At 37.8% G+C, this 22,369-nt stretch overlaps 1 protein-coding gene across 4 annotated transcripts in view; it reads left to right on the top strand.

Annotated features, from left to right (window-relative positions):
- The window catches only part of nsmfa (NMDA receptor synaptonuclear signaling and neuronal migration factor a), a 53,850-nt gene extending 31,688 nt beyond the window's left edge, over window positions 1-22,162 (top strand). For 3 of the 4 annotated variants that reach the window (XM_028463267.1, XM_028463268.1, XM_028463270.1), the window contains 9 exons: window positions 2,128-2,217; window positions 7,022-7,152; window positions 7,264-7,347; window positions 7,474-7,507; window positions 7,982-8,052; window positions 8,213-8,292; window positions 11,569-11,671; window positions 15,989-16,064; window positions 19,748-22,162. In XM_028463267.1, coding sequence (XP_028319068.1) covers window positions 2,128-2,217; window positions 7,022-7,152; window positions 7,264-7,347; window positions 7,474-7,507; window positions 7,982-8,052; window positions 8,213-8,292; window positions 11,569-11,671; window positions 15,989-16,064; window positions 19,748-19,845 — 767 coding nt within the window. In that variant the 3' untranslated portion in view covers window positions 19,846-22,162. The remainder of the gene's footprint in view (window positions 1-2,127; window positions 2,218-7,021; window positions 7,153-7,263; window positions 7,348-7,473; window positions 7,508-7,981; window positions 8,053-8,212; window positions 8,293-11,568; window positions 11,672-15,988; window positions 16,065-19,747) is intronic. The other variant, XM_028463269.1, reaches the window with a different exon arrangement.
- Window positions 22,163-22,369: the final 207 nt, after the last annotated feature.

Raw genomic sequence — 22,369 nt, forward strand, 5'->3', positions numbered from 1 at the left:
CTTAAAACATCATAACTGATCTAATGAAGGTCAGCACAGTGGACCCACACCACTTTCACCATGAAGAACAACTGGTTGGAAAATGACTGATTAGGGTTTTTAAGTTTGCTTTGACAAAACGAGAACTAGTGACTTTAACTACACAGCAAATATTGAATATTTAGGAATTTAAGAGATCTAAATATTTATTTGCAAATAAACAAGTTGGCATCTGCAGCAAAAGTGCCAAATAGATGTGAATATATACTATATACAGTGGTGTGTAAAAGTGTTTGCCCTCTTTCTTATTTCTTACTTTTTTGCATGTTTTCCAAACTTAAATGTTTCAGATCAAACACATTTAAACATTAGTCAACGACAACACAAGTAAACACAAAATGCAGTTTTTAAATGAACGGTTTTATTAATGAGGAAGGAAAAAAACCCAAAGCTACATGGCCCTGTGTGAAAAATTGTTTTGCGCCCTAAACCTAATAACTGGTTGGGCCACCCTTAGCAGCAACTACTGCATTCAAGCATTTGCGATAACTTGCAATTCGTCTTTAACAACGCTGTGGAGGAATTTTGGCCCACTCATCTTTGCAGAATTGTTATAATCCAGCCACGTTGGAGGATTTTTATGATGACCTTTTTAAGGTCATGCCACAGCATCTCAATAGGATTGAGGTCAGGACTTTGACTAGTCCACTCCAAAGTCTTCATTTTGTTTTTCTTCAGCCATTCAGAGGTGGACTTGGATCATTGACGTGCTGTAGAACCCAAGTTCGCTTCAGCTTGAGGTCACGAACAGATGGCCCGACATTCTTCTTCAGGATTTTTTGGTAGACAGCAGAATTCATGCTTTCATTTATCACAGCAAGTCTTCCAGGTCCTGAAGCAGCAAAACAGCCCCAGACCATCACACTGCCACCACTACGTTTTACTGTTGGTATGATGTTCTTTGTCTGAAATGCGATGTTACTTTTACTTGAGACGTAATGAAACACAAACCTTCCAAAAACTTTAACTTTTCTCTTGTCAGTCCACAGTATATTTTCCCAAAAGTCTTGAGGATCATCAAGATGTTTTCTGGCAAAAATGACGAGCCTTAATATTCTTTTTGCTTGGCAGTGGTTTTGGTCTTTTTCCCAGTCTTTTTCTTATGGTGGAGTCATGAACACTGACCTTAACTGAGGCAAGTGATGACTGCAGTTCTTTAGATGTTGTTGTGGGGTCTTTTATCACCTCTTGGATGAGTCGTCACTGTGCTCTTGGGGTAATTTTGGTCGGCTGGCCACTTCTGGGAAAGTTCACCACTGTTCCGTGTTTTGCCATTTGTAGATAATGGCTCTCACTGTGGTTTGCTCAAGTCCCAAAGCTTTAAAAATGGCTTCATAACCTTTTCCAGACTGATAGATTACAATTACTTTTTTCTCATTTCTTCCTGAATGTCTTTGGATCTCGGCATGACGTCTATAGCTTTTGAGGATCTTTTGGTCGACTTCACTTTGTCAGGTAGGTCCTATTTAAGTGATTTCTAGAATGAGAACAGGTGTGCAGTAATCAGGCCTGGGTGTGGTTACAGAAATTGAACTCAGGTGTGATCAACAAACACTTTTTCACAGAGGGCCATGTAGCTTCATTTAAAAACTGCATTTTGTGTTTACTTTGACTAATGTTTACATTTGCTAGATGATGTGAAACATTTAAGTGTGGAAAACATACAAAAAAGTAAGAAATCAGGAAGGGGGCAAACACTTTTTCACACCACTGTACATACTATAAATACCTTCAAGTAATCTAAAAATGAGCCAAAGTGTTCAAACCAGTGATTGTTTCATATAAGAGCAGTTTGGTAAATGCACTAAAATCGACTAAAAGTCTTAAATAATGGCCAAGTGAACAATTAGGCTGGTGGTAAATCCGTGTGTGTGTGTGTGTGTGTTTGGTCGGCAGTTTGTACGTGTATCGTATGTAGCGAGATGCTGATGTTTGTGCAAATTATCTGTGCACTTGTTGCATCCGCCTTTGCACTCTGGTGTCCTGGTGAGTGTATGAAGAAAAACAGCCGGGTTGTCGGCTCCATTCAGTGCGCGTGTGTGTGTGTGTACAAGTGTGTGTGTGACTATCTCCTCCCACCTGCACCAGCATTTGCTGAACGTAGGTCGAAGAGTTTCAGCCGATCCTGGAGTGATCCCACCCCTGTCAAGACTGACTCTCCCAATGAGCCCAGAGACAGTGAGTTCAACTCGACTCACATGTGGTCGTGCAAAAAAAAAACACATGCACACACAAACCCACCTGCAAACGCTGCACATGCCTCTATGAAATCAAAACGATGAACATTTGGTTGTGAAAGTGCATATTGAGGAGAATATATATAGCGCAAACATCCAAGAGTAGGCGTGATAGGAGGAGCGCCTTTGATTTTTCATGATCGTGAAAAACAGATGGAAAAAACTGATTCATTTTCTGAAAAGGAAAACTCAATCTGAAACGGAAAAGGCAATCTGACCCGTTTTTTTTTTTTTTTTCTCTCTCTCTTTATTTAAAATTGGGCTCATGACGCTTAAATGCCTCACAATCATTTTTTGGAACAAATTCATGCATTTACACGCTATTATTTACCTGAAAACAAGTGATTGGATGTCTGGACAGTGTGACAAACGGACAAATATGTCAAATTCCAAAGAGATCCCGTTCATGAAATCTCTTCCTTTGTGTCATGTTTTGTGATTATTAAGACTGTAGTCAGATCTGAATAGGTTTTGGTACAAAGACAGGTTTAGCTGTTGGTGTATTAGCTGAACTGGTGGTCGTTTTACCTGGTGACACGTCATGGCAGCAGCATCTCCAATCACACTCTCGTCCAAAACATGAAGGTGATTTGCTGGTTGGGGCTGCTTAAAGGTTTCACAAAATTAGTTTTAGGACCATATCACAATCACATGTTTCCATGGGATTTATTTCAAGTCATTTGAAAAATAGGGCCCACGGGGGCCCCGTGACACAAACGGAGCAATTGGCCCCATTTATATATTGGTATGTGCCAATGATTCGGTACCACCAACCGTCGTAATATTTGACTTGCAAATAAATGAGAAATCGACTGTTCAGGCTCCGAGCATCGATGCGTACACATCCATAAATTATACCTACCAAATTTCAACCCGATCCATTAAACGGATAACAGATGATTAGCGATTTCAACTAGTGTACACAACAAGAAAAAGAAGAAGAACAATGAAGTGAGTGGTGTTTTGAGTCCGGTAGCCCGACCTAAAAATTGGGAAATCAGGCACTCCAAAATTGAAAAAATCTAACAGAGGAAGGAGATACTAAAAAGCCTTCATTGTAATGGCCAAATCATTAAAACGCCAACATGTTTCAACCAGGCATGAACTTCATCAGGGCTAAACATTTATGGTTCTTGTCACACTTATATATAGATATCAGCCAACTAAAAATAGTCACATGACGCAAGCATGGTGAGAGTCCTCCCACTCGTGGCTGAGGGTCTTGCATTGTGGCTAGTATGAATCTTGCAACGTAACCTTGTCTGTGTTGCTACATACTGTTGATAATTTTACTGTTTAAAAACTCACCAAAACACCTGAATCAACCCTAAATCTGATCACTATATAAATATATAACACAATAGGTGCAACAGGTGTCAGACTGACCAACAACAAAGTCTAAACTCACAAAACTACTTTTATTTTGTTGTTCGATTAAATCCACTGAACAATTTTAACTTACTGTACGCTCTCCCTTTTTGAATAGATGTGAATAACATAATTGTAGACCTGTCGATATGTCTTTGTACAATAAGGGTATTTTATAACTTTGTAGGTGTGTAGAAAAAAAAAAAACATATGGGGAGCAGGAAAAAGCTGCATTATGATGGGGTCAGTCTTTCATCTCTCGCTCTCTCTATACTATATATCTCTCTCTCTCTCTCTCTCTCTCTCTATCTCTCTCTCTATCTCTCTCTCTCTCTCTCTCTCTCTCTCTCTCTCTCTCTCTCTCTCTCTCTCTCTCTCTCTCTCTCTCTCTCTCTCTCTCTCTCTCTCTCTCTCTCTCCCCCTCTCCCCTCCCTCCCTCCCTTTCTCTACTGTCAGTATGTCTAGAGTAGGTGTCCCAGTCCGTGTCTCAGCTGGCGCTAACGTGACTGTGAGGCTGTGCTTGTCTAAGGCTGTCTATCAACACACACAGTTTGCATGCTGTTTGTCTTTGTGGATGCCTCAGTATTTTCCATCCTCATCAGTGTGTGATTTTCCCTGTGTAATGAAACACTAATGAACTGTTGACAACGTGCTGATGGTGTTGATGCCTCACCCTTGCTTTGTAATGGTAGAGAGTTTTTCTCCTTTATTCGCAAAGATCCACTGATGCCTTTACAATGACTCGTTCTTTTTGGTGTTTCTGCTTTTTTGGAACATTTTTAGTATCTACATCTATGTAGGTAATTTTATTGTCCACATAATTACACTAATATAATCAGTGCTATTTAGAAACCTATTCTTTATTAAAATAGCTTAATACATTATCTCTATGCACATGGATGCTCTAATTATACTATAGCACAGAATTATCTGCAATATGGAAATTGAACAACTTGTACATATGATTTAAAGTATATATTTTTTTGTGATTCCTGCAAATGTTTAGACACATTCTCAGACATGTATCTATTGGTAGCATGACATCATTGAAAGATTTTATTTATTGTGGCCCTTTGCTCTATTTATGTTTAATAAAAAGCCTGTTGTGGTCTCATGTAAGCTGCAATAAACTAAAAGCTACAATAAGGAAATTACAAATAACGCAAATATTCAGGATGCTAGTGTGGTTTGCTTGTCTCTCTGTCACCATTTTCGACATCTTTTGTTTTCAACACCATCTTATTCTATGAAAAAAAAAAAATATATATATATATATATATATATATAGCCAAGCAATGCTCAGTTTGTCCACAATCTTTAATTAAACGTCAGAATTTTCATTTCTGGCCATCATCTTGTTTAGGGTTTACTGAAACCTCTTCAGCAGGCTACCTGTAATTTGACAAGTGATATGACAGAAGCACACAAAAGTTTGAATTCTGAAGAAGTTCACCTAAAAAATGTTTACTTTTCATGCCTGGATGCAAGTGAATCTGAGCATGTGTGGCAGGTAGACATTCTGCTTGAAGGATTCATTCAGGCTCATGGATATGAAACCTATTAGAGTGATAAAAATACTGAAATCCAACTGAAGCTATTAAAGGCTCCAGACTGACATCGTAGATAGGGGTTGTGACAAATTCTGTGCCCGACAAAACGATGGCTCTGCAGAAGTCTTCTCACAGTTATAGCTGCTACACAGCCTGGAGGCACCTTAGAGAGTAATTCATGTAATGATAATTATGAAGATGATGATGATGATCATACTATAACTCTATCGGTGTTATTAGTGTGAGCTATCAGCGCTGAGGTGAAGCTGAAGAAAGCTATGTAATATAATGATATAATCATTGTACGAAAAGCAAACGGCAAAAGGCAACATAAAAATGCAAACTTTAACATTAAAATGGAAATGTTTATGTAAAATATTTTGTGGAGACACCATTTAGGCATTTAGCATCAACATGAACAATGGTGACATAGGGACTTTTAACATGAAACCTACGTATGTGTCCATAAGGCTCATTATTACAGTTTCATATTTTCAGTTAGGATTTTTTGCTGCTCAGTTAGGGCTCTATTCTCCCACGCAGCGGCTCTGTTTTTTTGCTATACTTAAGTTATTTGCTACGCGCCTTCATCCCTGTTACGCATTGTGGGTGGAGCAGCCCTGAAATGTGGGTGTTCATATTCAAATCTGGCTTTACTCGCATTCTCCGGTGTGCGTAAGTCCTTTTCCTCTTACGTGCTTCCAACCCTGGAATAAGTGCAGCGCCCCGATAAGGTGAAACATTATATTGCACTAGAAATATGGACTTAGTTACATTTGAAGCCACACGGACTTGTGTGTCGCGCAGCAGCAGCTGTGATCACTCAGCTGCTGCTGCGCGATTTATTAAAACTCTGACAGACGCAGACTTCTGTCCACGTTGGTCACAGTGATTCAACTATTTTCATACTATGTCCAATGTAAAGTCACACTACAGAGTGAAACAAGCTGTCATATGAAGATGAGGATGGACGAGAAACTGTTCCCACACATATTTTAATGAGGCTCAGCTCAGGTCACTTTAAATGATTTATATTTAAAACTGTGTATTATGTGGAAGCCAATAGTTCTGTTTCACTGCAAACATCCCTCTGTAATAAAGCAGGACGCTCTGCGCCAGGGTTATTTCCTCATATCTCCAGTGCATCTAACTCGGTCACGCTTTATAGATTAAGATTACAGATTTTTACAAATTAAAAGTGAACTTTATCATTTTCACGAATTTCAATGACATTTACAAAACTCCATGTTCCGTGATTTCTAGACAGCCCAAAAAAATGAAATCACCACCTCCTTTCCTTCAACCCGCCTTCATTGACAGACTACGCGGTTTTGCTCTACTTACGCAAAGTGGGCGTGTCAGGAGCCTGGACTGTAGAATACGCGTAGGAGAGAAGTGCTTAACTGCAGATGCACAAAAAAGCTCTCAAGTCTAGACGGGAGAATAGACTCCTTAGTCTGTATGTAATGAAAATGGTTTAAATTGTGAAGAAATAGGACATGATGCTACATAAAACTCTTGTTAAACCCTTCTTATTTGTTGAAGTCCTGTTGCCCTTCTCACTCTCAGTCATTGCTTTCCCTCTTTCTGCCACCTGTCTCTACTTCTCTCTCCTCCATCTGTCATTTTCCTTACACCACTGCCTTCATTGCCCGCTGCATCTTTTTCTTCGCTCACCTTTTCTTCGCTTCAAAGTTATTTCTGTCTTTGAATACCTTCTCTTTTCTTCGACCCGTACATGGAAACACACATATGCACCAGCACATTCAATTACAGTATCTCAAATTGGTTTCTTCACAGGCGTGCTATATTCTCTCTCTTTTTCAGGTGGGGACCTGCAGACATCTTGTGGCACACTGGATGAAGGAGGACTGGTTGAAGGTATAGACTGGGAAGAGGAAAGAGAGATGGAGAGGTTGGCGTGTGAGGGAGATGATTTCATACCTCCCAAAATTATGGTGAGATAATTACTCCCGCACAAATAGAAACTAATTGAAAGCTTTAAATACTTAAATATACTGTTCACAAATGAACTTATCTATATCATCTCCTTCCTGCTTCACTCCCAGCTGATCTCCTCTAAGGTTCCCAAGGCAGAGTACGTTCCCACCATAATTCGCAGAGATGACCCATCCATCATCCCCATCCTCTATGTGAGTCAACAATAAACCTACAGCCAGCAGCTATGGCACATATGTAACCTCATAAACCTTGTTTTCTCAACACACCATTGTACTCTTTCAATAAAAGGTTGTTTATTATTTCTTTTTCACCATCAGGACCATGAACATGCAACGTTTGATGATATTTTGGGTAAGTAAGTAAACTGGCTTGTTCAGCCCAACCCTAACTCCTCCATCATGACTTATTTTTGCTCTAATTGTTTAGTGTGAATGCTGAAAATCGTGTTTAACATAGAAGAATATGAAGTAAGGGTAAAGAAAAACCTTGCATAAGAGTAGAAAGGATGCCGTGTCGATATTGTTTGTACAGATGTTAGATTCCATTTTCCACTGTCACTCATGGGTCGGCGTTACTTCACACTGACATTTTCTGCTGCCTTGAGCTACATTCTGTTGAGTTCAATTTAAATTACGTCTCAGACTTGTGTCTTCACTGTCTATTATTGCACCTGGACTTGAACTCACCCTCTCGAGATTTTCCTTTGTCTTTTCATTCCTCCCTCTTTCAGTACATTGTTTCTTGTCGCATCATGTTTTCCTTATTTCTTCACCTCCCACCATCTTCTTATATTCTCATTTATCTCACGTTTTCCTGTTGTTACAGAGGAAATAGAGAAGAAACTCACGGCTTACAGGAGAGGAAGCAAATTCTGGAGGATGCTTATCTTCTGTCAGGTGAGGAGACTGTGTTCCTTGTGGAGGGCTTGAAGCTTTACCCACAGTGAAGTGTTATCAGATGGTGCACTTCTGCAAGAAATCATCTCCACTTTGATATTTGGGTTGTTAATGGAAACATTTGTGATAAATTGTACTCTATACTGTGTGTGTCCACTAGGGGGGCCCTGGTCATCTGTATTTACTGAAAAATAAAGTGGCGACCTTTGCAAAGGTGGAAAAAGAGGAAGACATGAGCCAGTAAGTTACTGATTCCTCTGGGTTTAACACAACACAACTAATGTGGAATACACGCTTTTGTTGACTTTTTAACAAAATCCAGTTTTGAACAAAACTTATCTCATATGCAGGCTACATGTCAAACTGTTTTAATGTGATACTAATTCCCAAGCTATGATAATGACATAAATTATGTATTAATAATAATAATGATAATAATTGTAAGGGCCATAAAGATACTATTTTAATATAAATTGTAATATTTGTGTTTAAAGGTGCCATGGCAACTCTCAGATCCCTCTATCTCCCTCCCTCCCCGCTGCTCTCTTGCTCTGCCTCCAAACTTTCCAAAGTCCCTCCCTCAGAGGAGCTAACAAGCTAATGTTAGCCCGACAGAAACATCACAGTAATATAACATGCACTGTTAAAAGCATATTACTGTAGCGCTTCTCTCTCTCAATGTGCACACACCTCAGCAGCAGCAGCAACAACACAGTGTCACTTACAACAGCCCACACGGAGGCTGCTGCGTGCACATGAACACATTCACCACAGAGTTCTAGTGTAACAATTACAAATCAAACAAAGTAAATCAAGCAGCAGTAATTACCTTTCAAGCAGAAAAGTCACCAATTCCATCTTCTACTCCTCCAGACCATACTCTGTAAAAAAGACGGCACTCTAGATTTCGGAAAGGGGCGGGGACTGTGAGCAACAGCTGTCAGACAGTCCATCAAACACAATCCTGGCTCTGATTGGTTCTTTTTGCTCGGTCGCGGTGCATTCTGGCAATCTGCCAAAGGCATCAGGAGCAGCAGGGGGGACTCACTGAGTCTGTTGTTTTTTCACACAAACTACTAGTTTGATGTCATATATTTGTTTAAGCCAAATATGTGATGGAAGCAACACAGTCTTTTGACCGTGCTTCAGACACGTTCTTCAAACTTTCTTTTATTTTTGCAACTAAAAAGTTGAAAGACAGAAGGAGGTTGTTCTGTCTTGTTGCTCGCGTCTGAAACGTGGTGTTAAAGATTCAGTTTACATGATGGTACAAGAGATGAACGAGCCGAGTGCCATTACAATAATAATAATAATAATAATAACAATCATTTATTTTATGGTTAATATAATTTGTTTGGTAAATGATTCATATTTAAATCATAATTACACTCCTCATCCCAGCTCATAAAAACAGTTGTCCCCTTCCAGGTTGTACATCAATACATGGTTGTGAGTTTTATTATTATTTTTAAAAGATTACTTTATGCTCATACCAATGTCTGTCCTTGGATCTGTCATGCTACTTTATGCAAAACTGTGCAAAATAAGTGTAAATTATTAAATGCTAAACTAAACCCATGCTCCACAAACTGTTACGGTTCGGTGTTGGTGTGGACCCAAATGCAGGGAAAGGAGGCAGGATCATAGCATATCGTTCCTGGAACCACTCCATGTTTTTATTCCAAAATCCAAAATCAAAACAGGGGAGTAGGAACAGGGAGCGAGACCAGACAAGAGGAAGGCGACAACGAACCTGACATCACACAATGATCCCGCAGTCATACTGTGTCCAAACACTCAGCTAAATAGTGGAGGAGGCCTGATTGGGAATGGGCCACACCTGGGTGAAAACACGAGGGAGCTAATCAATCACCAACCAAGCACACAGACATCACTGAGGGGTGGAGCCACAAACAGGAATCCCTGAAACACTGACAAGAGTAACACAAACCAAAATAAACAAAGACAGAACAAAAAGAGGACCCAAGGGTTAAAATAAACAGAACCTAACACAAACCTTACAAACCACCTGAAATCCTTTTACCACAATTTGATGGGAAACATCACGTCACCTCTTGGATAATGTCATCTAAGAAGGTGAAACAGTTTGCATAGTAAAAAAAAACACGACTGACAGGAAGGTGCAGGTGTAACCCTAACCTATCCATAAAGGGTACCGTAGTGGAATTTAATCGCAAGCTGTCAAAAAAAATCAAATATAATACTAAAGGTTAATCAGGTAACATCTTCATGAATCCCTGTTAAGCAGAGATAGAATACAACAATACTCAATAAAGATTAAAGAATGTTACTATTTAATGGAAACAACTTTAATTTTTTACCTCTTGATGCCTGAAGTTGCCTGTATGGGCGCAGATTGTAAAGTGTGCATGCTATAAAAAAAAACAAGCAACTTTTTGCAACATTTAGTAACAAACCAAGTTTATAAAACGTATGCATTTTTTTTCTAATGTTACTTTAGACCAGATTTCATGCAATATTTGTGAAATGTATAACATTAAGCATTTATATTTAACATTTAGATTTAAATGAAACATTTAAATTTAGATTCAATATTAGCATTTAGCATTAGATTTAACATTTATAATTTAAATGTAACATTTAGATTTAGATTCACTATTTAGCATTTAGATTTAACATGTATATGTTAAATGTAACATTTAGATTAGATTCAATATTTAACATTTAGATTAGATTCAATATTTAGCATTTAGGTTTAGATTCAATACTTTAGTATTTAGATTTAGATTTAATATTCAACAATCAGACATAACATTGACATATTTTTTACGAGAGAAAAGTAAACACGTATTGCTGTAAATCTGGTCAAAAGGAACACAAATATTTCACATATGATTTTTAAATGTGGTTTGTTGCAAACGTTGCGGTGTATTTTAGCATGCACAAGTTACAATCGGAAGCCCCATAGCCTTGATGAAGTCAATTTAACAGTTTGATAACTATTTATAACTTGAACTTGAATGAAGAAACGAGACATGGATAGATGTCATATATATTTAAAGGATGATGACTGATCGGAAAAATGAAGGAGGGGGGGAGGCCATTGGAGAACGTGAGGATGCGAGAAATCCTACAAACAAACTAAAATCACCAAAGATACTTGGAAAAAAAAAAAACCTTTGTGTGATCATTCTTTCACTCGATGAAATTCAAAGACTCTGGGATCAAGCACTGCTCTCTTTCATGTAGGTCTTTATTGTACAGTCAGTGACTATTCCAATTTTTCCCAAAGGAGATCATGTTCAAACAGGTGCATATCACATCTCTCCATATGTTGCATTAAAGGCAACTCAATGTGCTTTATATAAATAAAAACAGGAAGCAATAAACAATCAACAAGAACATTAAAATCAGCAGTAAAAACATTAAATCAACAACAACATGATTAAAAATCTCCCTCTCGATCATATTGATGCTCATTGCACTCATTAACCATTAATCCATGTGACTGTATTTTTATTTGATTTTTTTTAGGTTTTGGAGAAGACTTAGTCGCTTTATGAGTAAAGTCAATCCGGAGCCAAACCTGATCCACATTATGGGATGCTATGTCCTTGGCAACCCCAATGGAGAAAAGGTAATTAAATAGCTTTATATTTTCAAAACATAAATTTATGAATATAATGTGTAAACCACAAGGGAGGAAAGAAGGAAGGCAGGAATATTTATGCTCACAGCTATTTACAATGTTTTCCTTCCCATCTCTTCCGGCACTTTCTCTATGACTACCTTTGTGAGATGCAGCCAAAGAGCACATAAACACAACGAATGATGCTGCACACAAACAAGCTGTTACTCACACACACACACACACATGGACAGACGCCATAGCTGACAGTGTTTGTCTGACCTGACTCAGCCTCATCCACATCTGCCAAAGCAGCTTTGTAATATAAAGTGGATCCATCCACGGCTGGAGGACAGTGAGACCAACAGACTGAACATCTGTGGCACAACTACTCACACACACACACACATCCCTTTGTGCAACATTGTGAACATAAAACTAGCATCGCTTTCTACTCCAAACACTTTGAAGCTTAAAATGATGTTTTAATCTGAAGTAAACAGAAGTATTAAGAAACACTTTTTTTAATACTTGATACCCTAGAACAGGCTTTTGAAGCCACTTCTATCTGCAGTGTCCTCTTTTCACTTTGAATCACAGAAAACCAGCAATCCTTTCAAAGTATTATCATAAAAATAGCACAGCAATGTATAAATGCATTATTTCAGAGGTTTTGAAGCCAAACTAATAAAGAACCACTGGTCAGTAATAATATTCACTCGCAGTTATTTAAGAAGATATAAATGCATTATTAAAGCATAATTACATCATTGTGTAAATCACAAACTGCTTCAGTTGTAGATAATATGACCCACAAATGCAATGGACCTTCACAATACTTGCAGAGATCAGAGTTTTCCCCACACTTATTTCTTGATGGCAGTCGTTTTTTATCTATTTGTTGAAAGAACTAAAAAATCTTTCTGAAATCTTGGAATTCTTCTCAAAATATTCCACAACATTTTCCATAAATTAAACAGAAGCCAATCACAAATTCAAGGAAATGCAAGGTAACATCCTGCAATGACTGATATCTGTCAATCATTGCTTTGATATTGTTAATGCTTTACATATCATTTATAAGTGAGTATCAAGTATAAGTGCCAACTAGGACACATGTCAGGATTACTTGTTTTTCTGCCTAAATTTGCATCTCACTTGAGATCAAACTGGTCTGTACTTGTCCCTTTGAACTAAAATGATTTTGACACCCCTGTTAAAGTATCATGATTTTAGAACAATGTTCATTTTACTATATTTAAAGGATTGTTGAAGTTATTAAGGTTTGTTAGATTGTGTAATTCTGTTTTCAGTAGTATCTGTTTTATTGAAATATATACACTCTCCAGTCGGTGTTGTTTTTTAGAGGAGCTAAATTCATCCCTTTATGCTTCATAAGTGAATTATAGTAGGGTAGCTAAGAAATTACAGCAGGTCAGATATCGTGACCCAGTTTTACTCGTCCAGTCAAAGGCTCTCAGTAGAGCTTTGGATTTGTTTGCACAAAATGGAATCTTGAAAAGTCTTGGAAACAGCAAGTGCAGTCACACTGAGCGACTTAAAAGCCACACAACACACACGCACGGACGTGCACACAGTTTGTTATTTGCCTGCAGCCCTCACAGCACCACAGATGAGCCACATGCACAGCCTGCATCGCCCCAATATGTTCTCCCTTCTACATCAGACATCGCGCCGTTTTCTTTTATCTCCTTCAAAGGCCTGAAAACAAAACAGCATGAAAGGAGTCTTCACTTCTCCATCACCATGTTCATTGAAAAGTGAAAAACAGATGCATTTCCAATTCATTTTAGCCTTTTGATTTTTAATGACGGCAATAGCTGTGTGTGACCAAATTTCAGCAAAAAAAAATCAGTGAATCTTCAGTGAATCAGTGTGGGCGACACTGCATCAGAGACGCTAAACTAGACTGAAACAAAACCAGCTGATGCTCTTTGTCTTTTTAACTTTTATCTTGGGAACTTTTGTTAGAATATTTTATTGATTTTTTTTTTTTTTTACTTCCTTGGCAATTTTGTCCCCTGCTTGTAGGAATAATTTAAAGGTGTGGTATTGTGCTATTTTTCACCCATCTCCATTTGTTCTAAGAACCCCGACAACATAGTATTTGAGGTTTATTTTCCCAAACTCGCCTGTTTTTCAAAGATTTAGCCCTCTGAAAAGTGACTTTCTGAGCAGTTCTAAAAACAGGCTGTTTTGGGGCCTACTAGTGCATATTCATGAGTAGGCGTGTCTATAGACGCTGACTCCACACAACAGTTTGCTATCCACGCACTCTTGTTATTGTTTTTAGCCAAAAAACCGCACATTACAGTAAAACACATAGCTAGTTAAGTGGCTATTGTGATTGTGAGTCAGACAAACACTGCTCCACGGTGTGTGTGTGTGTGTGTGTGTGTGTGTGTGTTTGTGTGGCAGCAGCAGCGGAGTTAGTGAGTTAGTCAGCTGCTGCTGCTGTTTCAAACACTCACAGGAGCTGCTATGTTGCTTTCTTCTCCTCCTCTCCACTACTTATTACAGGAATAGTCCATTCAAGGTGATAGTCCACTGTTTTGTCCAACCGCTGCGTCGCATTGTTTCACAATCACATCAGATCAAGTCGAAGGAGATACGAAGCGATATAACGGCTACTAAAATGGAACTGCTCTGGGTGCTACAACCGTTGCTGCCCACTGCTCCTCAGGGAGGGGTTAAATGCAGAGAACACATTTCATGTATGTAGCTTTTCATATGACAACAAAGTATAATGTATATTCTATATTAAGCTCAGTGTTTGTTTTACATTGAGATAGTTTTGAGAGGGAGGAGCTCACATTCTTATAGGGGAGGAGGAGCCAGGATTGTCAGGAGGAGGAGTTTCCGCTTCGTTGACATCACCCGCGCGGGAAAATCCAACTCGAGGGCTAAAGGAATGTATATCACTGAAGCAAACGCATTATAAAGTGATTTTTTTTTACAATACCGCCCCTTTAATAAAAACCAAAAATTGTCACAATGGATCCACTTTATTATTATTTATTACTTTTGCTAATGTGTTACTATCTGTATCTAATGTAAATGCCCTGAAATGGTATTTTGTTTGAATTGTTTTGTTGCACATAAAGGTGAGAGTTGAATCCCATCTCTGGTGAACTAGAAATGCGTATTCCTTAATTCATCGTCTGACCCACTTGTTCCTATTTAGAGTCGTGGGGTCTGCTGCTTCCTATTTCTAGACTCCCATTAAACTAACACACATGTACCTGGAGAAATCACACACAAGCACAGGAAGATCATGCAAACTCAGAACTGCTTATATATTATAAAATACGTTTCCTTATCCAGACAATAAAGGAAGCATTAAAGCTGTTTTTCAACTTTTTTCAGGTTGTATCCCCATTTTTATATCACTAAACATTTTTTTCTCTGGAGTTCATTTTTGATCATTTTTGTTATACTGTGTTTAGAGTAGCCAGGATTAGTGCACAATGCGCTAGCTAAAATATTATTTTATTCAAAATACATTTATATTTGAAAAAGTGAAAGTATAAAATCCAGTTGTTTGAGATTGGGAGGTGTTTTAATTTGAAACACAATATTTTTTATTTTTTTAAAGCGGTCAAAAATATCATTTTAATAAGTATTTTTTTTTTATCAATTACTAGACATTTAAGGTGACCCCACATGGGGTCATGACCCCATGGTGGAAAAACACTTAATTAAAGGCTGGGGGACGCTTAGTCAAATGATATAAAGTGTGGCTGGTTCCAGTCTGATAGATGCAGAAACTTTTCAATTCAAAGGCATATTTTTTGTGTAAATCTGACTGACCAATTACAACAGCACATTAGCTGCCATAAGGAAACCCATTCGACACATTGAGCAGTTTGACGACGTGCGCATACATCTGAAATTTGTTCTCATATTATAAATACAACATTTTATAGACACACTTTAGTAACTTTTGCCGGATTTCAGTTTGAAAAGGATCTTTTTCTGAAGAACATTCAGCTACTGATGTGTATGTTTTGACAAATACTTGAGCTTTGGCATTTACCTGTTGAACTGGAGGGAGAAAAAGAAAGCTGTGGGAAAAGGAAACTCTTTGCAACCTTTTTTTCTCCTCCTTGTTACTTAAACATGAAAAGTGTGTCTGTCTTCTCAAGAGAAATCAGCTGAATTTATTGCTGGCCCTTTTATGTTTGGTTTCGTGTGTGTGCGTGTGTGTGTGTGTGTGTTGCATCCATAGATGCAAACTGCCTCGCTGCGAGCACGTCTTAATGGAGTAGGATTAATTTGTGTGTGTTTCCTATCTCTGCCCAACAGCTGTTCCAGAAACTGAAGAATCTGATGAGGCCTTATTCTGTGGAGTTTGAGTCACCGCTGGAGCTGTCTGCACAGGGTGGGTCCTGACAAACATGCAAATGCTTTCACACATGCACAGTTATTCATGTGTGCAGACATATGCCTGTGTTTTCATCTGGTACAAATAAAATGACACAGGCTCCTGCCATCTGTCCCGCACTGACTAATAGAGGTGGAATATGCTGCTGTTTAGAAACACAGGTATCATTTCTACTGGATGCTTTTTTTTTTGTTATTAGGCTCGAGCGCCACGGGCTGGTGAAGGGCCTCTTGCTCTTGTAGTGGCCACACTACGAGGGAAGGGGCAGAGCCTATGCGAACAGAACGTGTCCCTCAGTGACCAGGGACCCTTGTCATGTTGTAGGCATGTCCCTGCGCTTTCCGAAAATGTATAGTTCATGGTACTCAAAGAGGGGGAAACATTGTTATTGGGTTGGATTATTCTTTCTTTTTTCTTTCTTTCTTTCTTTCTTTCTTTCTTTCTTTCTTTCTTTCTTTCAGAACCAACTCACGTACTTTTCACCCACTGAACCATTACGTAGAATCTCAAAAATTAAAAACAAAATTCAGTCGCGTGCTTCTCTAATTTCTGGCTATTTCCAATTTTAAAAATGCTAAAATCTCACGCGCCAGCGCCCCCAAGTATGCCAAAAAAGCATTACGAGATAGGAATAGCCTTTATCGTAGAATCATAAAAATTGACACAGAAGTAGACAATGACAAGACAAGTAAAAAATATTATTAAGACCACGCCAAAAAATACACAGGAAGTCTAGAATCTTGAATCTAAAATTGCAAAATTGCTATTTTCACTCACGTTGTATTTTAACGCATTTCTCCGAGGACGTTTCACTGATGAGGTTCAAAATCACAGGAGATCATCTAGAGAAGTGGGACACCAAAAGCTATGCATAGATTTTTGATAACTTTTTTCAGGACGGAGCCGTGAATTTTGGGCAAAAATGACAAAATATAAAATTTTATGAAAATGTCGGCGCAGCAAAGGTAGCGCGGCGAAGGTGACTATATTTATTATTATATTTATTATTTATTCATTATATTTATTATAATTTCGTTGTTTTGGTGATACAACAATATAACATTTTTAATCAACAGTTTTCCCTTGTATACAATATTTCAAACAAAGACACACACGTCACTCATTACAACACATTATTTCTTTTGTATATCATAATCAGTCAACTATTTATACACACCACAGAGACACTCACATACATTTTTTTTTTACATATATCAAATGTTATACCTATATAACCGTACATACATAATAAAACAAAAGCGAAAACAAATAAAAAAAAAAAAAAAAAGAAGATTGCAAGGATTTGCAGTATCCCAAAAATTATTTATTGCCTTTCGCTGAGAAAATTATTTACTCCAGTTTAATAAATATCAAAACATCTCTTAACCGCAGGGATATTGAAGACACCTTAGAAGTTAAATATTATGTCTAGGTATTAGTTTGTAAAAGTTAATATTTTAGAGTGAGCAGGTTCTGTGAGCAAAGTGTTTACTGGATTCCCAAAAACAGCCAAGAAATGGTTCGTAACAACTTCAATTTTAAGAACTTTGGAAAGAATCGTGGGATATGGGCTTCAAAAGTTGTTGAGTCTTCCCCAGATCCATGATCTGTGGGTAAATTTCAGTTAGACTGGTTTTTGGGGAACCCTATATAATACCTTACTGGATGCTTTTTATGTCATGTAGCATTGTTGTGATTAACGCTTATATGCCATACTCTCACTTTTGTTCAATATAAAAGACTTCAGTATTCTAAGACCGCTATCTAATTGTAGTTCACCAGCAATAATAATGGAGGCTTTTTGTGCGTCTGAGCACAGTGCTTCTGTGACTGTGACTGTGTGTCTCATGTACACAATGCAAGAAGGTCACAGCACTCACAGATGACCCACAAGAACTAAATAACGAGGATGCTGAGACATTATTCTTCTTCATTAGGAAAATTATGTCTCCAAATCGGCCGCTTTGCTAAAATCTCACACTAAACATCCAATGATGGCAAAGAATTCCTGTGACCTTTATAAGGTTTTAATTGGGGACAAGAAAGCCAGATGTTTTCCTCTGGGTTATATTTACTTTTACCTTATTCCTGAAGGCACTGCTGTGAAAATGATGATGGGCACAACTTCTGTCTTTCGAAAATGTAGCAATTAGCGTAAGGGCAAGTCTTGATGATGGCAGCAGTTCTATTCAGGATAATTTTGTTTCTGGTGCAGTAGTAGAAAGTCGAGTATGGTGGGATTATAACTTTTGTCTATACATGACTCTTGTTATGGAAGACTACACATAGAAGACATCAGTGTTACCCATCAAAGTCATCTATCACATAGAGCTACTCAATTAATTGAAATTCAATTACGATTTAGATTATTACAAAATCGTAATTGCAAAAATAATATAATTGAGAAAAAACGATTAGTTAAAATAAAAAAAAAATATATATATATATATATATATATAATATATATATAATATATTTTACGTTTTTTGTACAAAAAATAAATAAAAATAAATTTTTTTCTATAATTGAGCAGCTCTACTGTCATACAATAAGTTGTGAACGTAATGATGAAGTAGAGCAACAATAATCAGGTGGATACTGATCAAATATTTTCTTTACCAGATAGTTGCGGTTATCTGGATCAGTGACCCTAATCATTCATACTTAAAGGCTTCTTTTTTTTTATCATTAATACCGATACAGTAGGTCTAAATGTGTGTTGTTGAAAAATTGCAATGAAATGCGTAATTCAGATCCAATCTGGATGAAACTCAGTAGAGTAATTTACAAACCAACCCGACATAACTGAGTCAGAAGATTTGAATTTTTGAAATTTTGCAAATGATGAGAGAATTTATTTTTATTTATTTATTTATTTATTTTTTCAACTGATTCCAGAATCAGTATATGGATCAGGATCCCCTCCCAAATCTAATGCAATCTTCTTCCATGGCATAAGGTCTGTCTTTGGTTAAAATTTTGTGAATTTTGATGAAATACTTTTGTTTGCCTGCGAAATACAAAAATAAATAAATGTCTTTGAAAATATCACCTCCTTGGCGGATTATTAATAATATAACATTTTTAAGCAATAACAAATGAGATAAATGTATTTATTTCATTGCAATAATAAAACATGCCGTACATAGCTATCGCAAAACGATTGCACTACATTACAAAAATGTAATATAAAATTTTTCTTTGGTTTAAGTAGAAACGGATGTTTTTTTATTGAGGATGTACGCACTGTAAAAACCACTAGTTTGATGTAAAACTGTCCTTACGTAGTGACAGCTTTAGCAAATTTGACAAAAAGTCCCTTTTATAAGAGTTGCAGACTGCACCTTTAAGCCAGTTGACCATTGACCACATTGTAAAAAGGCCTAATTCACTCATGCACAGCATACTACAGTGTAATGTTAACCACAGTCGACTGCAAGAAAGCACTTTGTGCAGTCCTGTGGAGAAATTCCGCTGCAACAACTTGTACAATTATTGTTAATCACGCCGTCCTCCTCATCATCACTGTCTCTGCACACATGAGTTGTTTGTAGATTCTGGAAAAACTAACCTGAATGCTCATATCTCAGCTGAATGGGGGCCGGGGTATCTGTCAATGTTCTGCTTTGATAGTTTCCTTCTTAAATATGTCATTCATTAAATGTTTTCTGTCATTTCAGGCAAAGAGATGATTGAAATGTACTTCGACTTCCGCCTCTACCGCCTTTGGAAGACACGTCAGCACTCCAAACTTCTTGACTATGAGGATTTATTGTGACAGAGACATCTGAGCAACCCGTACAGCAGAACCCTCCAGTGCCCCAGTGAAACTGTTTTAACCATGTTAATCCAGCAACTACACATCATGTTACTGTTGTGTGCAGGCCTGTCATTTTCAAACAGTCAGCCCTCCTTTTATCCCAGAGAAAGCAACATGAGGAGCAAAGGCAAAGCAGAAGAAACAGACAATGAGAAGTAATGCCTCGGCACGTCGTCGCCTCAAACGTTCTAAACATTGGAAAATCAAGAAAAATTGAAGAGGGGTGGACTTCTTCACAGGAATCACAAACCCTGTCTGCCATAATGTCTGTTAGTCCAAAATTAAAAAATGTATAATTGAAAGACTGGACGATGTTCATGTAAAGCTAACATGCTTCAGAAAAATGTGAAACTCATCCTCATGTGGCTCTGTGTTTTGACTGAACATTTACATTACTGCTAACTCATGCCGTACATTAATGTGTGTAGCACACATACAGTATATTAGCATAGCTTTACTCATGCAAATAACCATATATGAGATTAATTACGTGTTGTTTATTTTTATTGTGTTGTTCAGTTTCATATGAAATACAACAGAATAACTCAGGTTCTCGCCATGATGTAACTTATCTGTCTATCAAGTTATTGTATGATCTATCGCTTTTGCTTGGAATGAATGTCAAATCATTTTAGAGGTCTTTTTACTTTTGGAACTGAAGGTTTTCACTCTAAGGAGGGTGCAGGCTGTGAGTGAGTGTCCGTGCATTGTTTAAAAGAAGGAAAGAAGCAGACGTACTTTTTCTATCCTAAAGTATCTTTGCTTTTAACCTCACGCTCACCGTGATGTGACATGCAGCCAGAACACAAAGACAGTTTAGTGTGATTCATGATGTCAAGAGGGATGTAACAGCCATCCAAGCACTCTTACCAATGTCCTCCAGGAGTTGTCCTTTTAATGTGCCCTGCTCTTTGGCAGGCTGTTAAGTCTGCTTTACTGGCCTGTGTCCACACAGCCGGCTTCTCTCTCTATCTGCCAGAAAAATCATGGTGTCTCATAACTGTAGTCAAAGAGCTTCTGCCACTTATTACTTCTCTGGGATGTGATCTATTTAGAGGACCAAAGCTTTCTGAATAAAACAGATGTGCTCAGAGTTTAGAATATATCTGCCATTGGCCGGCGTCTGAGAAAGCGACTCAGAGCATCACATCGCCAGAATAGTGTACACATGGATCACTGTACACTCAAGTCGTTAAAGGACAACTCCTTACAAAGGACAGACAATACAGGCATCCATTTAATGAAAAAACATGAAACATGAATTTGTTTCTACGATTTCAGGAGCTACAGTGGGTTTTACTCTAGCTGAAGGGTTATTGTTCAAATCCTACTCAATCCCAAATGTTTTCATTGTGTCCTTGGGTAGGACACTACCTCCTTTGCAGCTGTGGCTACAGATGTAGTTTACCTCCACCAGTGTGACTGTGGTGTGAATGAACAATAGAGTCTGGCTATGCTGCTGGGGAAATGAAGCGCTATATAAAACCCAAGCCATTATTATTATTATCATTATTACTATTAATCATTTTTCTCATGAGAATATTTTACATTGTGTAATTTATTTCTCTTTAAGCACAAAACACTGATACCACTTGGTGGGATGATGAGTAAATACTAGATGAGGTCTGAGTTACATTCATCCTTCAGTCTGCCTAGAAATCACAACCTAAAAAGTAATCAGGTTGTTTTTATTGTTATCATTACTGTTGTTATTATTGTTACCTGAGGATTTGCTGAAAGGGTTTAAAAGCCTGTAAAAATGTCATTGGAAAAAAAAAATGATTGCAAGAGATACATCACATTATCAAAGTAGGCTAGTTACGGACACACACAGATCAAAACATGTCATTCTAAATCTGCTTAAGTAGAAACTTTCTCTCTCTCTCTCTCTCTCTCTCTCAGGAGCGCCCCCTGTGTCTGCTCTTTGACAAACCGGGCCCCACATTTTCCCCTGACGAAAACAAGTGCTCTCTTAATGTTTCCAGTACATACTTTAAATAGATCAGTTACTGAACCATCTCAGCAAAAAAAAAGTCCATCCACAAACACTGTTAAATGGGAAAGTGTTTTCTCCGTTAATATGGTCAAAAATTGTTTTCAGAACAAAATATATGTTGCAATAAAATCACTTTAAAAAAAAAGATTTGTTTAATCTCATCACACCAACAATGATGTTCCGAGCTCTCATGAGTGGTGGCGATTTTCTTTGGCTTTTTTCTTCTGCAAAAACTGTTCAAACGCACTGGAAATCTAATTAAAGATGCAAATGTGTTCAGTGGTGTGACATTTCAGTTTGTTCTATCTACAAAAAGGTAGCCTTAGTGAACTCACCTTAAAGGTGCAGTCTGCAACTCTCAGATCCCTCCCAACCCGCTGCGCTCTTGCCCTGCCTCCAAACTTTCCAAAGTCCCTCCCTCAGAGGAGCTAACAAGCTAACGTTAGTCCGACAGCAACATCACAGTAATATAACATGCTCTGATTA

This window comes from Gouania willdenowi, chromosome 12 (genome assembly GCF_900634775.1).
Source record: "Gouania willdenowi chromosome 12, fGouWil2.1, whole genome shotgun sequence".
Classification (NCBI taxonomy): Eukaryota; Metazoa; Chordata; class Actinopteri; order Blenniiformes; family Gobiesocidae; genus Gouania; species Gouania willdenowi.